At 43.0% G+C, this 14,358-nt stretch overlaps 1 protein-coding gene across 3 annotated transcripts in view; it reads left to right on the top strand.

The window, feature by feature from the left end:
* epb41l4b (erythrocyte membrane protein band 4.1 like 4B) overlaps positions 1–14,358 on the top strand; it is a 28,273-nt gene that overhangs the window by 1,236 nt on the left and 12,679 nt on the right. For 2 of the 3 annotated variants that reach the window (XM_084943076.1, XM_084943075.1), the window contains exons 2-15: positions 1,845–1,949; positions 2,039–2,081; positions 2,594–2,672; positions 2,909–2,953; positions 4,382–4,434; positions 7,476–7,596; positions 8,312–8,399; positions 8,495–8,583; positions 10,119–10,188; positions 10,277–10,446; positions 11,322–11,431; positions 12,225–12,258; positions 12,512–12,545; positions 12,657–12,760. In XM_084943076.1, the coding sequence (XP_084799202.1) occupies positions 1,845–1,949; positions 2,039–2,081; positions 2,594–2,672; positions 2,909–2,953; positions 4,382–4,434; positions 7,476–7,596; positions 8,312–8,399; positions 8,495–8,583; positions 10,119–10,188; positions 10,277–10,446; positions 11,322–11,431; positions 12,225–12,258; positions 12,512–12,545; positions 12,657–12,760 (1,145 nt within the window). Of the gene's footprint in view, positions 1–598; positions 821–1,844; positions 1,950–2,038; positions 2,082–2,593; positions 2,673–2,908; positions 2,954–4,381; positions 4,435–7,475; positions 7,597–8,311; positions 8,400–8,494; positions 8,584–10,118; positions 10,189–10,276; positions 10,447–11,321; positions 11,432–12,224; positions 12,259–12,511; positions 12,546–12,656; positions 12,761–14,358 lie in introns of those variants that run through there. The other variant, XM_084943077.1, reaches the window with a different exon arrangement.

Genomic DNA, 14,358 nt, shown 5'->3' with positions numbered 1-14,358 from the left:
GTTTAATTAACTGCCCAAATAAACGTGAAGACACTTTAATTTCTTTTCTGGCTCCTGGTGACTTCTATTGGATTTAGACTTCACAGGGGTCAAGGAAATGAGAAGCTCTGAGACCTCATGTTGGAATGTGGGGCATTGTTTTTGGCACTTTTAACTACACAATACAAAAAACATGACCACAGAATAACATTGTCGTTAGTTGTGCCCTCGGTTCAAACTGAAAACAGTGCGCTCTGCACTTCTTTGGATTTTGGCACAAACCCTTTTACCAAAGTTTCAGTGCCTGTAGTATGTGTGCGTATCTGTGAGCACGTCTCTTCTTGTACAGTGAGTGGTTGCAGCTCCAGATGGTGTTATGATCATCCGATTCATCGCATTGCTTCCCCATTCTGACTGTTGGGAACTAACTCAGACCTGAAGCTGCCCCCTCCTGTTTGCTCTTTTGCACGTCTTCCTTTCACTTTCTTTTCTCTCTATTTGCTTGTATCTGATCTTCCTCAATCTCCGCTTTCCCCCACCTCCCCTCCCCTGTGCCATTCTCCCTCCTAATCTCCTTTTACACTCCCTGTGCTGCCTGCTCCCTTGCTCATCATTTTACTCTTTCACACTCTGCCTCCTCACTCTTCTCCTGTTCTTTCCCTCCTGTGCATCCTCCACCTCCTTCTGTCTCTCTCCATCCATCACCTTCTTCTCCTTTCTCTCTATTCCCCGACTCCCTGATCTGATTTACCACTGTGGGGACTCTGTGTCACAGACGAGTGCTACGAGCTGTGCGAGGGGGTAGGTGGGATGATGAGCGAGCGTGTGGGCCCTTGTGTGCGTAAGTGGCTTCTCATAAGATGTTTTCATTTTCAAGGTTGCGTTTGTCAGCGAAGCTGTTGCGTGCGTGCGTCACCTCCGAAACGCTCGGCCATTGCATTGTGGCGTGGAGAGCCTTTCTCTCGTCCTGCAGCGAGATTACAGCTCCAACACAAAGCCGCCACTTCTGCCAAGGCATTACAGTTGAAAATGACACATGGCTCGACGAGCTGCCGGCTTAGTCACAGGTGTGTTGGAACAAGTTTGTTCATGTGCTCTTGTTGTTCCTACAAGTGCACTGAACGGGGCTGAAATTCAACTAATAAGGCCTTTCAGTGTGTCACCTGAAACTGAGCGTGGGCCCGGAGACAACAGGAAGAACGAGCTGTTCACCTCGCTGCGCGTGACTCTGCGAGGCGCGTGATTGCGCGTCCTCTTGATGGAGGTCACAATCAGCCCCTGTAAACGACGCACGCTGCAGAGAGAATGGGCAGGAGCGATTTCTTTCTGTCCCCAATCCTTTAATACCACTGATTTCCTCACTCATTCATACACCCACCAGGAAGTTTAGGCTGGTTATCAGGATCCAAAGTACAAGGCAGTCATCTTCCTACACACCCACTGTGTTTTATGTGGGTCAGACCAGGGTTAGGTCTTCATCAGGGGATGCTCGTAAAATGCTCTGATAAATTTAACGGCAAACGGCTGCAGTTTGTGCTTAAGTGCACCGACTCGTTGTCTTGGTTGTGTGTTTATAGGAAAGGCCTCAATAAGGGCCTTTCCCTGTGGGGCTTGTCCTTCTCATTTTGACCTGGACACACACCCACACACCCACTTACACGTCCAGTAAAAGTCATTTCTCCTCCCAATGTGATCACCAGGCCTCTTTCTAATACACTTTTAAGCCTGTGCTAACAGGTTGACGCCCCCAACTCAATTTTAAAAGCTCAATCCATCCACCGTGGAAGATCCGCTCACCACGACAGGAGAGATAGTGTAAGAAATAACTAATTTCTCCTCCTGTGTTCTACTTTTGCTTTTCCCAGAGCAAGTCCAAAGGCCAGGACCTTTTCGACCAGATCATGTATCACATAGATTTGGTTGAGACAGACTACTTTGGATTGCAGTTCATGGACATGGATCAAGTTTCAGTGAGTAACAAGCTCTCACGTCCATCAATGTGGAAAGCAAGCTGATGAAAATCATTCTCACCTCTCTATTCTGTCGCTCTCTCTCTTAGCACTGGTTGGATATGTCCAAGCTTATAAAGAAGCAGATCCGAGGTAAGCTCAGGTCGCCTCGGGCTGTTTTTCTAATTAGGACTATTTGCATGTGTGTAGGAAAATGTGCAGTGCGCTGTATGCGCATGTGGTAGCAGGTGAGTGGGGAGCAGGTGGAGTATTATCAAATGTTGACACAGTGATTACTATGTGCATTAGGAGCCGTAGCCTTGTTTGCTCACTGGCTTGTAACAGGGGGCCGAATGGTTCACGGGAGGTGGGGAGATGGATGTTGTACCTGTCGGCCGGTCGTTTATTCACAGGGTGGTAGGTCTGTAGCCTGAAAGTAACTCTGATCAATGTGGAAGGGAAGCAGGGAAGAAATATGAAAGTAGGTTAAAGAAAATTGGGAGATGAAAAGATTTCGGACCTCGTGGCAGTGATGGATGCAGCAGATGAAAAGTCGACGAGACTAAACGTATGAAATAAATTCTGAGAAGATTTTATTTGATTGAATTATTCTCCGGCCTCGGCTCTTTCTGTCACACTCGCATATCTTTTAATCTTTCTCTCAGACGGTCCGCCATACAAGCTGTTCTTCAGGGTGAAGTTTTACTCTTCAGAGCCAAACAACCTGCGTGAGGAATTTACAAGGTAAAAATACACACACACACACACACACACGGTTTTCTCTTGAGCCTGGTGTAAAGGTCCAAAGGGGACGTGGGGCTAATTACTTTGCTGCTATGGGCAGATTTAAATCAAGGACAGAGACTTGTTAAAACAAATTATGTGTCAGACATGAGGAGCGCCTTTGATACATCAATTGATTTATGTTGTCTTCAGGCGAGAGTCTCACTTGTTTGTTTTGCGGTTTTGTTCGCCAACAGGTATCTGTTTGTGTTGCAGCTTCGACAAGACATTCTGTCTGACAAGTAAGTTTCATCGTCACAGTTTATGCACACAAATAATTCCAAATAAACCCAGGACGCACACACACACACACATGCATGACATATTAAGCACACCTCGTTAGTGTCAGGTTGGGATCCCCATGGCACGGATTCAACAAGGCCCTGGAAACATACCTCAGAGAGTTTTGCTCCAAATTGACATGATGGCATCACACATTCTGCAGATTTGATATAAAGCTCCTGTTCCACCACATCTCAAAGGTGCTCTGTTGGATTGAGATCTGGTGACTGGTTATCTTTGTGACATGGTGTGTGATCCTGGTGGAACCAGAGGATGAGTACAGTGTCGTCAAAAAATGATGGATACGGTCAATGAGAATGAACCATTAATACAAAGCAGGATGGATCCATAATTTCATGTTGTTCACGCCAAATTCTGACCCAACCATCGGTCCGAACCTCGCAGCAGACTCATCGGACCAGGCCACACTTTTTGTGGGAGCCTGAAAAGGATTATAACCTCAGTTTTCTGATCTTAAGTGACAGAAATCACATCTGGTGCAGTCTTCTGTTGCTGTAGGCCATCTGCTTCAAGGTTCGATGTGTTGTGCATTCAGAGATGCTCTTCTGCATATCCTCTTAGTTATTGGAGTTACTGTTGCCTTCTAGTCAGCTCAAACTAGTCTCACCATTCTCCTCTGCTCTGAAAGTCACTGAAGTCACATTTCTTCCCCATTCTGATGCTCAGTTTGAACTTCAGCAGGTCTTTTGTCATACATCCCTGTTGCTGCCATGTGATTACTTGCAAGCAGTTTAACAGGTTTACCTACTAAGGCATTGTTTTCTTTACACAGGAACAGCTGAATATTTTGTGAATATTTTCTTTATTGTAGAGAAGGTGAGAAAAACTGTTGCCACTCCTTTTTCGGTTAGCTCAGCTCATTGTTAAGTCATTTGTAGGCACTTCCTCTCCATTTATGAGGACGTCCAGCTCTCATCAGCAGCATTAAAACTGGAGTAAACACACTCACCTGTAGCGGCACGCACACAGGTCACCTACACTGGAGTTTGGGAGACTTGTGCACAGTGGCATCTGCTTCTGAGTCACAAACACAGACCTGCCTGCACAAACACACACTTCAGACAGTGTGTTCCCCATCTCCCTCCTCCTGCCTCTATCTGGGCCATGGATCCCTGGAGTCCAGCTCTATTATATAGCTCAAGATCAAGAACAGCAGAGGGCTGCTTATTTTAGCAAAAGGGTTGCGCCTCTCCTCCTTGATATGTTCACGCACACACACAGCGTAGGGCATTCATCCACTTTTATGTCTCTCTGACACATGATAACGAGTACACATCGCACCATGGGCAGGACAGTGGTTTTGATTTCATGCAGTGTGTCACTCTCACTAAAAACCGCTCAGCATCTCTCTCTCTCTCTCTCTCCAGGTTGAAATGTCCGTATGATGTGGCTGTAGAGCTTGCGGCATTTTGTTTACAAAGTAAGTAGACTTTGGAAACTCACTCTCAGTGTTTATTTATACTCTTAAGCAGAGATTTATGTTCTCCAAGAACCTCATCAGTTATTCCTCATAGTGTTAGCAGTTTTCCAAACCCTGGTGTAACCTGTTAGATTGATTTGGACTGAGTGCAAAGCCATTAATATCCATTTATTTCACTGTGATAGGAAAACTGCTATTTATTTGTGGCATAATGCACTTGTGTTTACTTTGACATACATGATATGCATCAGCAGAAACCCTGAGAACAGTACTACACTAAGCTCCGAATGATTTTAATAATAATAATAATAATGATGGATTGCATTTATATAGCGCTTTTCGAGACCCTCAAAGCGCTTTACAATTCCACTATTCATTCACTCTCACATTCACACACTGGTGGAGGCAAGCTACAGTTGTAGCCACAGCTGCCCTGGGGCAGACTGACAGAGGCGCCTCTGGCCATCACCAGTAGGCGGTAGGTGAAGTGTCTTGCCCAAGGATGCAACAACCTAGACAGACAGAGCTGGTGATCGAACCGGCTTCCAAACCCCCTGAACCACGGTCGCCCCCATGGTTCAATGTGAGATTTTGTGGCTTCTCACATTAAATAAGTCCCTCCAGATGCCTGTCCTCTCATCTCAAATGCCAAAGCTTTTTTACAGAAGCTAATAACCTCAAATATTTCATGCTACACCTACACAAGGGCAAAGAGTGGTTGGAGCAGTTTGACCAAAATTACTGCGACTGTGTGCGACAAACTTGTGATTTTATTGCTTTTCAAACGCTCGCTTCAAAGACGGGGCTTAATCTATGACCACTCGTAGTCAGTCGCTGTCTTCAAAGCGACTGTGGTGCGTCTGGAGGACAATTAAACTGCAATAAGATGCAGTCACTCTGCTAAATTCAGTATATTCGATTACGTACAGTCATTTTGTGATAATGCATTGAAACAAAAATGGCAAAAGTCAATTTGCTGCAATCTGTTGTCGTCCAGTTCCACAAAAATTCACATTAAGTCCAATGAGAACCTCAAGGATGTGAAACAGGCGTCCCTCTGCGAATAGTGACGTCCCTTTATTAAAAACTGAGCTCATCAGCTCAGAGTGACTCAGATGGATTGCAGCATGTTTGTAATCTGGCTTTTTATAAATTAGACGGCTGTTACTTGATTAGGAATCGGCCTTAGTCAGACTGCAATTGTTTGGAGACAGATTGCCTCCCACCTGTGCAGTCACCCTGCAATCTAAAGTGGTCTCCACACCTTCGTGCAACTGATTACTGATAAGCCAAAAAAAAAAAAAAATCAGTGCGGTTACCAGGCAACCACTATTTTTTTTTTCTCATCACAATGAGGTTACCGTCCTAATTTTACACTCATGGGAGCCAGCCATTAAGTAAAGTCAGTTAATATTAGTGTTGATGAGCGCTCTCAAAAAAGACTAATCAGCAAACTGTGGAGTAATGTTTATGGAGTAATCCACAGTGTAACAGCACCACAGGCATACCAGGGTCATTTTAGGTAAGAATATTTGCATATGTTCATATGTTTGCATCTGTGCGTCATTACTTTGTAAAATAAATCAAAAAACTTTTTAAATTTGAATGAATTTGCAGGGTAATTAATAATATTATGGCATAATGTATATGCTTTTATATTTTGGTTTCTAATACTCCAAACTGGCAGGCGGCACATACGTCTGTTTAAAAATGAAAAGACTAAGAAGGCTATTAAAAATGGTGTTTAAATGCTAATAATTTCAAAATAAAATACTCAATATACACGTTTTATTGATAAAATAACCAAAATGTATAAATACTAACAGTTTAAAAGCTGTTGAGATAATTAAAACTATGTTGTCCAGCAGTTTGCATGTTCACAAATGCCAGGGTGGCACAACCATAAACACTTTATTTTGAAGTAATAGTAGTGAAAGTGATATTTAATTATACAGAGGACCCCTTGGACTCTATGTGGCTGTCTGAAAAGGCTTGTAGCTCTCTCTTAAACTGGATAAGAAACGTATCTCTTATGCAGGCTGGTGCACTTTCCAAGTCAGGTGGCACAACCAATGTAAAAATAAATGAATAAATCTTTATTTCTTTTAAAAATGGTGCTTTTTTCCAAATACAAAAGTTAATATAGGTGTCCAAGCAACAGCCTGTTTAAACTGAAAATGGTTCCAAAAGTCAGGCGGCAAAACCAGTAAGTCGAGTGCTGCAGCTGCAAGAAATGCCACGTAATTAAATGATTGATTTTATTTAAAGCTCTAAAATTAGATTTCTTATTAGTTATATTTAAAAGATGATACTTTATAGAATCAACTTGTGCAAGTCATGATCAGACTAAGTGATTTTAAACAGGAATGATGCACTTGGACACAAAAATATGCATTTCATGATCCAGAACCTCCAAAATTAAAGTCCCAAATTTTTGTAAGAGGGGGAAAAAAACAGCTGCAGTGTGTTATGGGTGTTCAATGAAAATCAAACTAAAGGAAATTATCATCATAAATGAACTGGAACTGCTCAGAGGAGGCGATGGCTGTTGTGTACGTGTGGCACATCCTGTTTACCTGAGGCGTGATGTGCTTGGCTCCATGACAAAAAAAACACACAAATGTTTCTGAGATGTCTGAGATTTTTTTTTCTTGTAAATACTTTTGGTTTTCTTGGGTTTTGGGTTTGTTTGTTTTTTTTGTTATTGTTGTTGTTTTTTATTGGGATGGTCATACAATTAAGTGAAAGTCACACCTCTAATTTACTCGGTAATGGCAATAAAGCCAGTGTCTATATAAAGCTTACTAAAAAATAGTCACTGTAAAAATTTCTGGCACAACTTCACCTACTTCCAAGGTACAATAATCACCTTGGAAGTAGTCACTACAAGCTACAGGCCAAACCAGACCAGCTGAGTCTGTAGCAATTTATTGTGTTGTTGCTTTCTATTGATTAAATAAAGCTTTGTTTGTAAGCGAAAGTCTGAATGCTGCTCACCTGATGTGCGTCTGTGCATGTGTACATGAATTGTCTGTATGCAGGTGAGCTGGGAGACTGCGACCCCTTGGAGCACTCTCCCGAGCTGGTGTCGGAGTTTCGTTTCACTCCCAGACAGAGCGCGGCGATGGAGGCAGACATCTTCAACCAGTGGCTGACTCTCAGGTGAGGAGCCTGCTGTTTTTCTAGTCATCTTAAATTTGGGATCTTCTAAAACTAAAACCCAGGACACAAACATTTTTTTTGCACCAGTTACCACAAGACCTCTGCTGTGTCAAAGCAGCTTACTGGAGGGCGTCCAGTTGACCTGAGCTGGTTTCTCTCCTCGTCGGATGGAACAAGTGGGGCAAAAAGTTGAGCACTGAGCAGCAAAGGAAGTCATTCTGCTGCAGCCTTTCAGCACAAACGTTTTCACTGACCGGGTGTCTCATTTCACCGTTCCTCTGTGCTCTCCTCCTCGGCCTGGCTATCGCTGGTCTGCGTGAAGGATTATGGGATTAATTCCCGGAGGGTCTTGATTGATTCTGGGCAGTATTTAACCCAGCAGTGCACTGATTGCTCCCATCTCGGATTAGATTACATACCCGTACGCCGCGCTTCACTGGGCCGACTTAGCCACGCAAGGACAGACCGAGTTCACTGAGTCATGCCTACACACAAAGACTGAATCAGGATGCAGACAGACAGTTACTCACTGAGCGTCTCCCTCAGAACTAACACCAATCTCCAGCAGAGGTCACGCGGCAAGCGTCGATTTTGATAGTTTTCTCCTTCTTTTTTCGACTGAGCTGCCAAATATAGTGGCCGGGGCTTCAGGTGATGGAGCGAGCGGTATTTTTGTTGTGAAAACTCACCGTGTTGTCTGCTTTTATATCCTCAGGGGAAAAAGCCCTTCTCAAGCAGAGATTTCTTTTCTCAACAAATGCAAGTGGCTGGAACTTTACGGAGTAGATATGCACTTTGTCAAGGTGCGTGAGAGAGTTTTATTATCACCAGTGTTGTTTTTTGTGTGACACTGAAGTTCAGGTGTGTTAGAAATAAATGTGTGCTCGTTCGTCCGCAGGGCAGAGATGGAGGAGAATATGCACTGGGTCTCACTCCAACTGGCATCTTGGTATATGAGGGCGTCAGCAAAATCGGGCTTTTCTTTTGGTAAGAGCACAACTCCCATCTTGTGTTTCCTGAAACGTGCTCATTTACATTTCTTAAGTCAATGATTTTGACACAAAAATGTAAGAAAACACAAGCAGTGAATGTGAATGTAGGAACACCGTACATTTCCAAAATTCCTAAACTTACTGATACAATAATGAAAAAACAAAACTGTCGTCATAAGTAATAATTCTCGTGTCACTTATTTGTGTCACTTGTGTCATTGTAAATTTAGATTAGGAGAATTTGGCAGTTTAAACTCACCTGAGTGAAATAAGATGGTTTGATGTGTCACCCTAGGCTCTGGAAATCCATGAAGGACCATTTGTTTGTTTTTTCACATTGTCAGTGAGCAAATACCTAACAACTAAAAACAATCCAGTAATTGCTCACAGTACGGTGCCGAAGTCTTGAGTCACTCCTCATTTCTCTGTGTTTGGATAGAAAAATGGGAAATATGTGCAGCTGTTTATTGAAACACTTGCAAACATCATCGGAAGTACAGTTTTCGAGGCAAAAACAGAGTCTGGACAATTCTGTTGCAGAATTATAGAAACGTCAGTGCTTGGTATGACCAATGGGGGGGCACCAACAAAAGATGCCTAAAGATACCATTTAAAATTGGTCCAGTGTTTTGACTTTGATGTTAAGACACAACACTGGTTCATTCCTTGAGTGAGGTGCCGCTGTTATGCTTGAATGACTCATAGGTCAGTGTTGAGTGGATTAGCAAATAACAGAAAAGCATTCCTCTGAAAATTGTCAGGAACAAGAACTGGACTGAAAATAAGTGAAGAAGAGGCCAATGTCCAAAGAAAACCCCTGAAAGACCTTCAGAAAGACCTGGAGAACTATTACTCACCACTGCTTTGGAAGCAAAATGTTAAATTAAAAAAAAAAAAGAGCTGACTCAAGACTTTTGCACCGAACTGTATGAAAATAATTGGAAAAAATAACTGGAAAAGGGAATCTTACAAACAGCTGATGTTTTAATATGTAGCGACATGTTGAATGAATGTAAGTGAAAAATAAACAGAAACAAGAGTTTGTGAAAATTAAGTATTTCTCTCTTCTGGCAGGTAAAAAAAAAAGAAGCAGTACCTGTTTAAACTGTTGCTTCTTCTGTCTGCTGCTATTCTTCTGCTAATTGAATTTGAGTTTCATTTTTTTTTTTGAACCACATGTTTCTGGAGAGGCATGTGTCAACATTTACAACCTAGAGCCAATCAAAATGTGGCATAAGTGATAAAACATAAAGTGGGGCACAGGCTTAGCCTGGGTGGAGGGTGTGGACCGTGCAAACTTTGAAGGAAGGGCATGCCAGGAAAAAAGAGAGCTACTGAGAGCTCAGTATTTGTTCACCAAGGGGCAGGACGAGGTATGGGAAGTGAAAAGAAATCCAAAATCACTCTGCGAGGAGCCGATGTTTCATACTGCGTGCTCTCATCACCTGTCCCTCACTCGTACTTACACTCAAACTGTTGTGTCTCTTTGTGTGTTTGTCATTCATCCGTGCGTCTCGGTGTGTTGCACAGGCCCAAAATCACTCGTCTGGACTTCAAAAGGAGTCGACTCACGTTGGTGGTGGTGGAGGACGACGATCAGGTTTGTGTCTTCACGTTGCATGCCGTGCCCGCGCGCGGTCATCTCTCAGGCGACTAACAGGTTATTATGGTTATTCTCTGTTGTGAAGGGTCGAGAGCAGGAGCACACCTTCGTGTTCGAGCTGGCCAGCGCCAGGAGCTGCAAACACCTGTGGAAGTGTGCCGTGGAAAGTCACGCTTTCTTTCGCCTGCGCCAGCCAACGGCGGGCAGGGCCGGCCACAGTGACTTCACGCGACTCGGGTCCCGCTTCAGATTCAGGTAGAGAGCAGCGACGGCGTCTCGCCTCATCTGAGCAGCGTCTAATTGACTTGCTGAAGGGGGATAATAGAAGCTGGCACTCTCAGGTAGTTGTGGCCAGCACTCGTTAGCAGCATATGTGGAATAATGTGTCACATAAAACAGAGCCTTTGTATCTATGGTTACAGGGTATCTATGGTTACACGGATCTGTTCCTATGGTGACTGAGATATTCCCTTTATATTGTTTGTTTTCTTGCAACTATTATCAGACATGGTCGAAGCAAATTCTCTCACTTGAAGGGCACTTCCTGTCATTTGTCGGAGCAGCTAAATCACAGCATTGTAAAAGCACTCTGTGGATTAAAAAAACACTTGTGTAACAGGTGGTGGAAGTAAAAACAGGAACACTGGAACTGTGTGTATTGCAGTCTGACATAACAATCACACTGGTGCCAACTTTAAGTCTTCATTCAGAGTTTTCGTTAGAGAAGTTTTAAGATAAGTATGTTAGAAAGTTTATGTCAGTTTAAAAGACTTTAGGCATACTGCAAAACCAACCCAAGACTTTCTAAAGCCAAAGTCGTTCACGCTTTTCATTTATTAAATACAAAACTGAAGCAGAAAGTCCCACGAACAAGCAGTCAAGCGAGTCTCTGTAAACGCAGCACTGTGCATAAAAACAACTCTAAATTCTAAACAATTGATGAAAACTTTTGGAAAATTCACACCAAAAGGAATAATCATCTAGAAACTCCATTTAAGTCTCCTCTGATGAACTCCATGAATTCGGTCAGACTGCAGCTCAGTGGCACTTTGACATTCGACAAAAGTGTCGATGCTTTTAGTAATAATCATTTCCACTCTTCACCCGCATCTGCTGTGTGTTTGTCTCAGTGGGAAAACAGAGTACCAGGCCACTCATGGAGGCAGACTGAGGAGGGCCAGCACATTCGAGAGAAGGCCGAGCAGGCGCTACCCGTCCCGCACACAGTCGCTGGGCAAAAGTGAGTTTTATCTGCTCATACAAAAGACGACCGAGTATCAGCACCTGATTTGTGTTTTATGTGGCTGCGAGCGTTGTTATGAAGGCTCTGCGCTGTTTTAGTTCAGCGTGTTTTCGGCTTTAAAATGTAAAAACTGCTGCAGAGAGTAACTGTTGAACATATTGTTTTATTTTTCAGAGGAAAGGAAAAGTGGACCCCCCCCCCCTTTTTTTTTTCTTTTTTTTTTTTTTCAAGGGCTGTTCTTTTAAAAAAATGTCCAATGCTAAGTGATAATTTGACAAGTTCAATAGGCTTAACAGCAGCCCTGGTTTCTTTTCTAAAGGAAGTGCTCAGAAACTCTAGGTTGTTAGATTTAAGCGTCACCTTTTTTACTTTGTCAAAGGCACCTGCTGTACTCTTCACTCCTCCATAATTCCCACCTTCTGTGAGCTGCAGAGGCTTCACAGGTCCAGCAGCCTGCAGCTCACTTTAATCTATCCCACATAAATGATCAAATGCACACTGCAAACTGTATTTACCTTGAGACTGTCAGTATTGACGTCCAAACACCTTTTATGTATTGGATTTGGATTCGTCACGCAGCCCCGGAATACGAATGAACCGAGAGTTGAGTGTTGGTAATAGCTCAGCATTGGAGTAATAACATGACTGCAGAGAGTCTGGACTGAATGGCACAGTTAGACCAGAGAGGGCATTTGAAAAAGTGCACACAGACTCGCAGATAAACTGCAGAGCTGCTTTTGACTTCTGTATTTTTCTGCTCTAATTGACCTTGTATCTCTCTCTCCGTCAGTTGCGATTTCTCCAGCCAAGCCTCCACACATCAGGTGAAACAGACACAGACATAAATAATGCACGCATGCACTTTCAGATTATTGCATTCATTCCTCCTCCTCTAACCTTGACCTTAATCCACCTAATGGCCTGGCTAATCTTAACACAGAAACAGCCCTTTGTAAAAGAGAAGTTGTTGCTTTTGAGAGGGTTTACTTGTGCAGTGCACTCGAAAGTAATATATATGCACCTGCTTTAAAAATAAGTTATGATATACATCTGATATCACTGCTTTTTCCTCCACAGCTCTCACGCCAGCCCCAATCCAAGTCTGCATCAGGTAAGCGACCTCAGTTAACCCACTTTTCAAAATGTAACACAAGCAGCAGAGAGCGGTGTGCTTTGTCCCAGTAGCGACGCTTAATTTGAGCATCTCTTCGATCCTCTCCAGTACCAACACAACATTCCCATTGGTCACGAGCCCTGGCATCCACCCCACCCCACGCTCACTTCCTCAGTTTACCTGCAGCCCTCCAGTCATACATCACCTCACAGGTAAGAGACAAAGGACAGGATTGTTGAAGAGCTTCAGGATGTGTCCACATGCTCTGTTTTTCATCACATTTCATGTCCCTCTTACACCTCATATGTCTGTTTGTCTTCCTGTGTGTCTCGTCTGCCTCCATCCGTGTGTGCGTTCCTTCATCAACCATTCAGGCCTTCCTTTGAGGCTGAGAGTCCGGTGTCCATCGTTCCCCCTGTCCCGGAGCGAAAGAGCAGCATCGCCAAAGGATCCGTGGCTGTGGTTAACAGGGATAAGGTCATGACCGAACTTTGACCTCCCTCTTAACCCAGGAATCTATTTCAAAACTCACAGGCACAGACTGGCAACCCCCAAAGAGAGACGCTCCGGTGACGGAGCTGTCTCCGTTCATCCTCGTGAAATGTCCCACGTCTTCATCCATTTGTCACGTCATCTCATGTGTTTCAGTGTCTGCATACTAGACAAAAAGCAAAACAAACACACACACCCAACAAGTGCAAAGGACTTTATCAAGCAGGATGGAGGTTTATAATGTTCAAGGGGGTCACGTGGAGGGAGAGCTGTGCAAAGACATCGGGTAAGGGGACTGGGTGGGTGAATGTTGAAGTTATTTATTGTGGTTACGCAGCGGTGACACAGATCACGAAGGCGATCGAGGTAAAGAGCCTCGACACCTCTGATCGTTACAGTTTACTCATTCTGCGAGTCATAGCTCAGTTTATATCATCACATCCTTTTAGACACAATTTGCCTTCATCTTAATAATAAAGCTGCAATCACAGGATGAGAGTCCACTCAAAACACTCTGATTTTTTTCCGTATTATTTCCCTGTGATGTCATTGAGAGTGGATGTTCCTGCCTGCTGTTGAAACCTCCCGATTGGTGGGGGCCATTGCAGGTTGTGCACAAATGATTGGGGAAATAATACAGAGTGAAATGGATAAGTACGATTTTTGCAGGAAAAGAGTTTGCTCATGCTAATTTACTGATGTTTAAATAAATTATTATTATTCTTTTTTAATTGATTGCTTGAAAAATATAGGATTAGAGAGAGATGAGCTAAACAGCCTTATTCCAACAGGATAAACTGAGGAGCTGCACCAAGGTCCAGAATAAGATACATAAGGGTTATTTTCAACTCTAAGTGATGCAAAGCTACAGTAGTAAAATCAAAGAATAACACTATGAAGCTGGAAATGGGCATAATTGCTCCTCTGTAAAGATAAAACAAGAATGTGGTGCATTTTTAAAGTCTCTTTGAGGGTACTTTCAAATAATGTTGAAAGCATCTTCTATAAAAATCAAGATTGTGCCTGAAAATTTAGTTTATTTTCATATGAAAATAATCACGTGCTTAGTTTTCTGTGCACTCACAGGGACGTTCAAACAGGAAGTTCTTGAAGGTAACTTTAGGTGCTGTATTAGGTGGCAATTTGCTCAAATATAAATAAACTAAAGGCCAAAAAACAAGCTAAGAATTGTTGAAATAAGATGATATATTTTAATTTTGTTGCACTTTAATATTGTTATTATTTAATTATGGCTCTAAATGCCCAGTCGACATAGCTCTTATACTTCTCAAACACTCTGTTCTTTCCATTCAAACAT

This window comes from Perissodus microlepis, chromosome 11 (genome assembly GCF_051167445.1).
Source record: "Perissodus microlepis isolate ML-2025 ecotype Zambia chromosome 11, ASM5116744v1, whole genome shotgun sequence".
NCBI lineage: Eukaryota > Metazoa > Chordata > Actinopteri > Cichliformes > Cichlidae > Perissodus > Perissodus microlepis.
The sequence above is the reverse complement of the archived record's forward strand: the minus strand, read 5'-3'. Positions and strand labels throughout refer to the sequence as shown.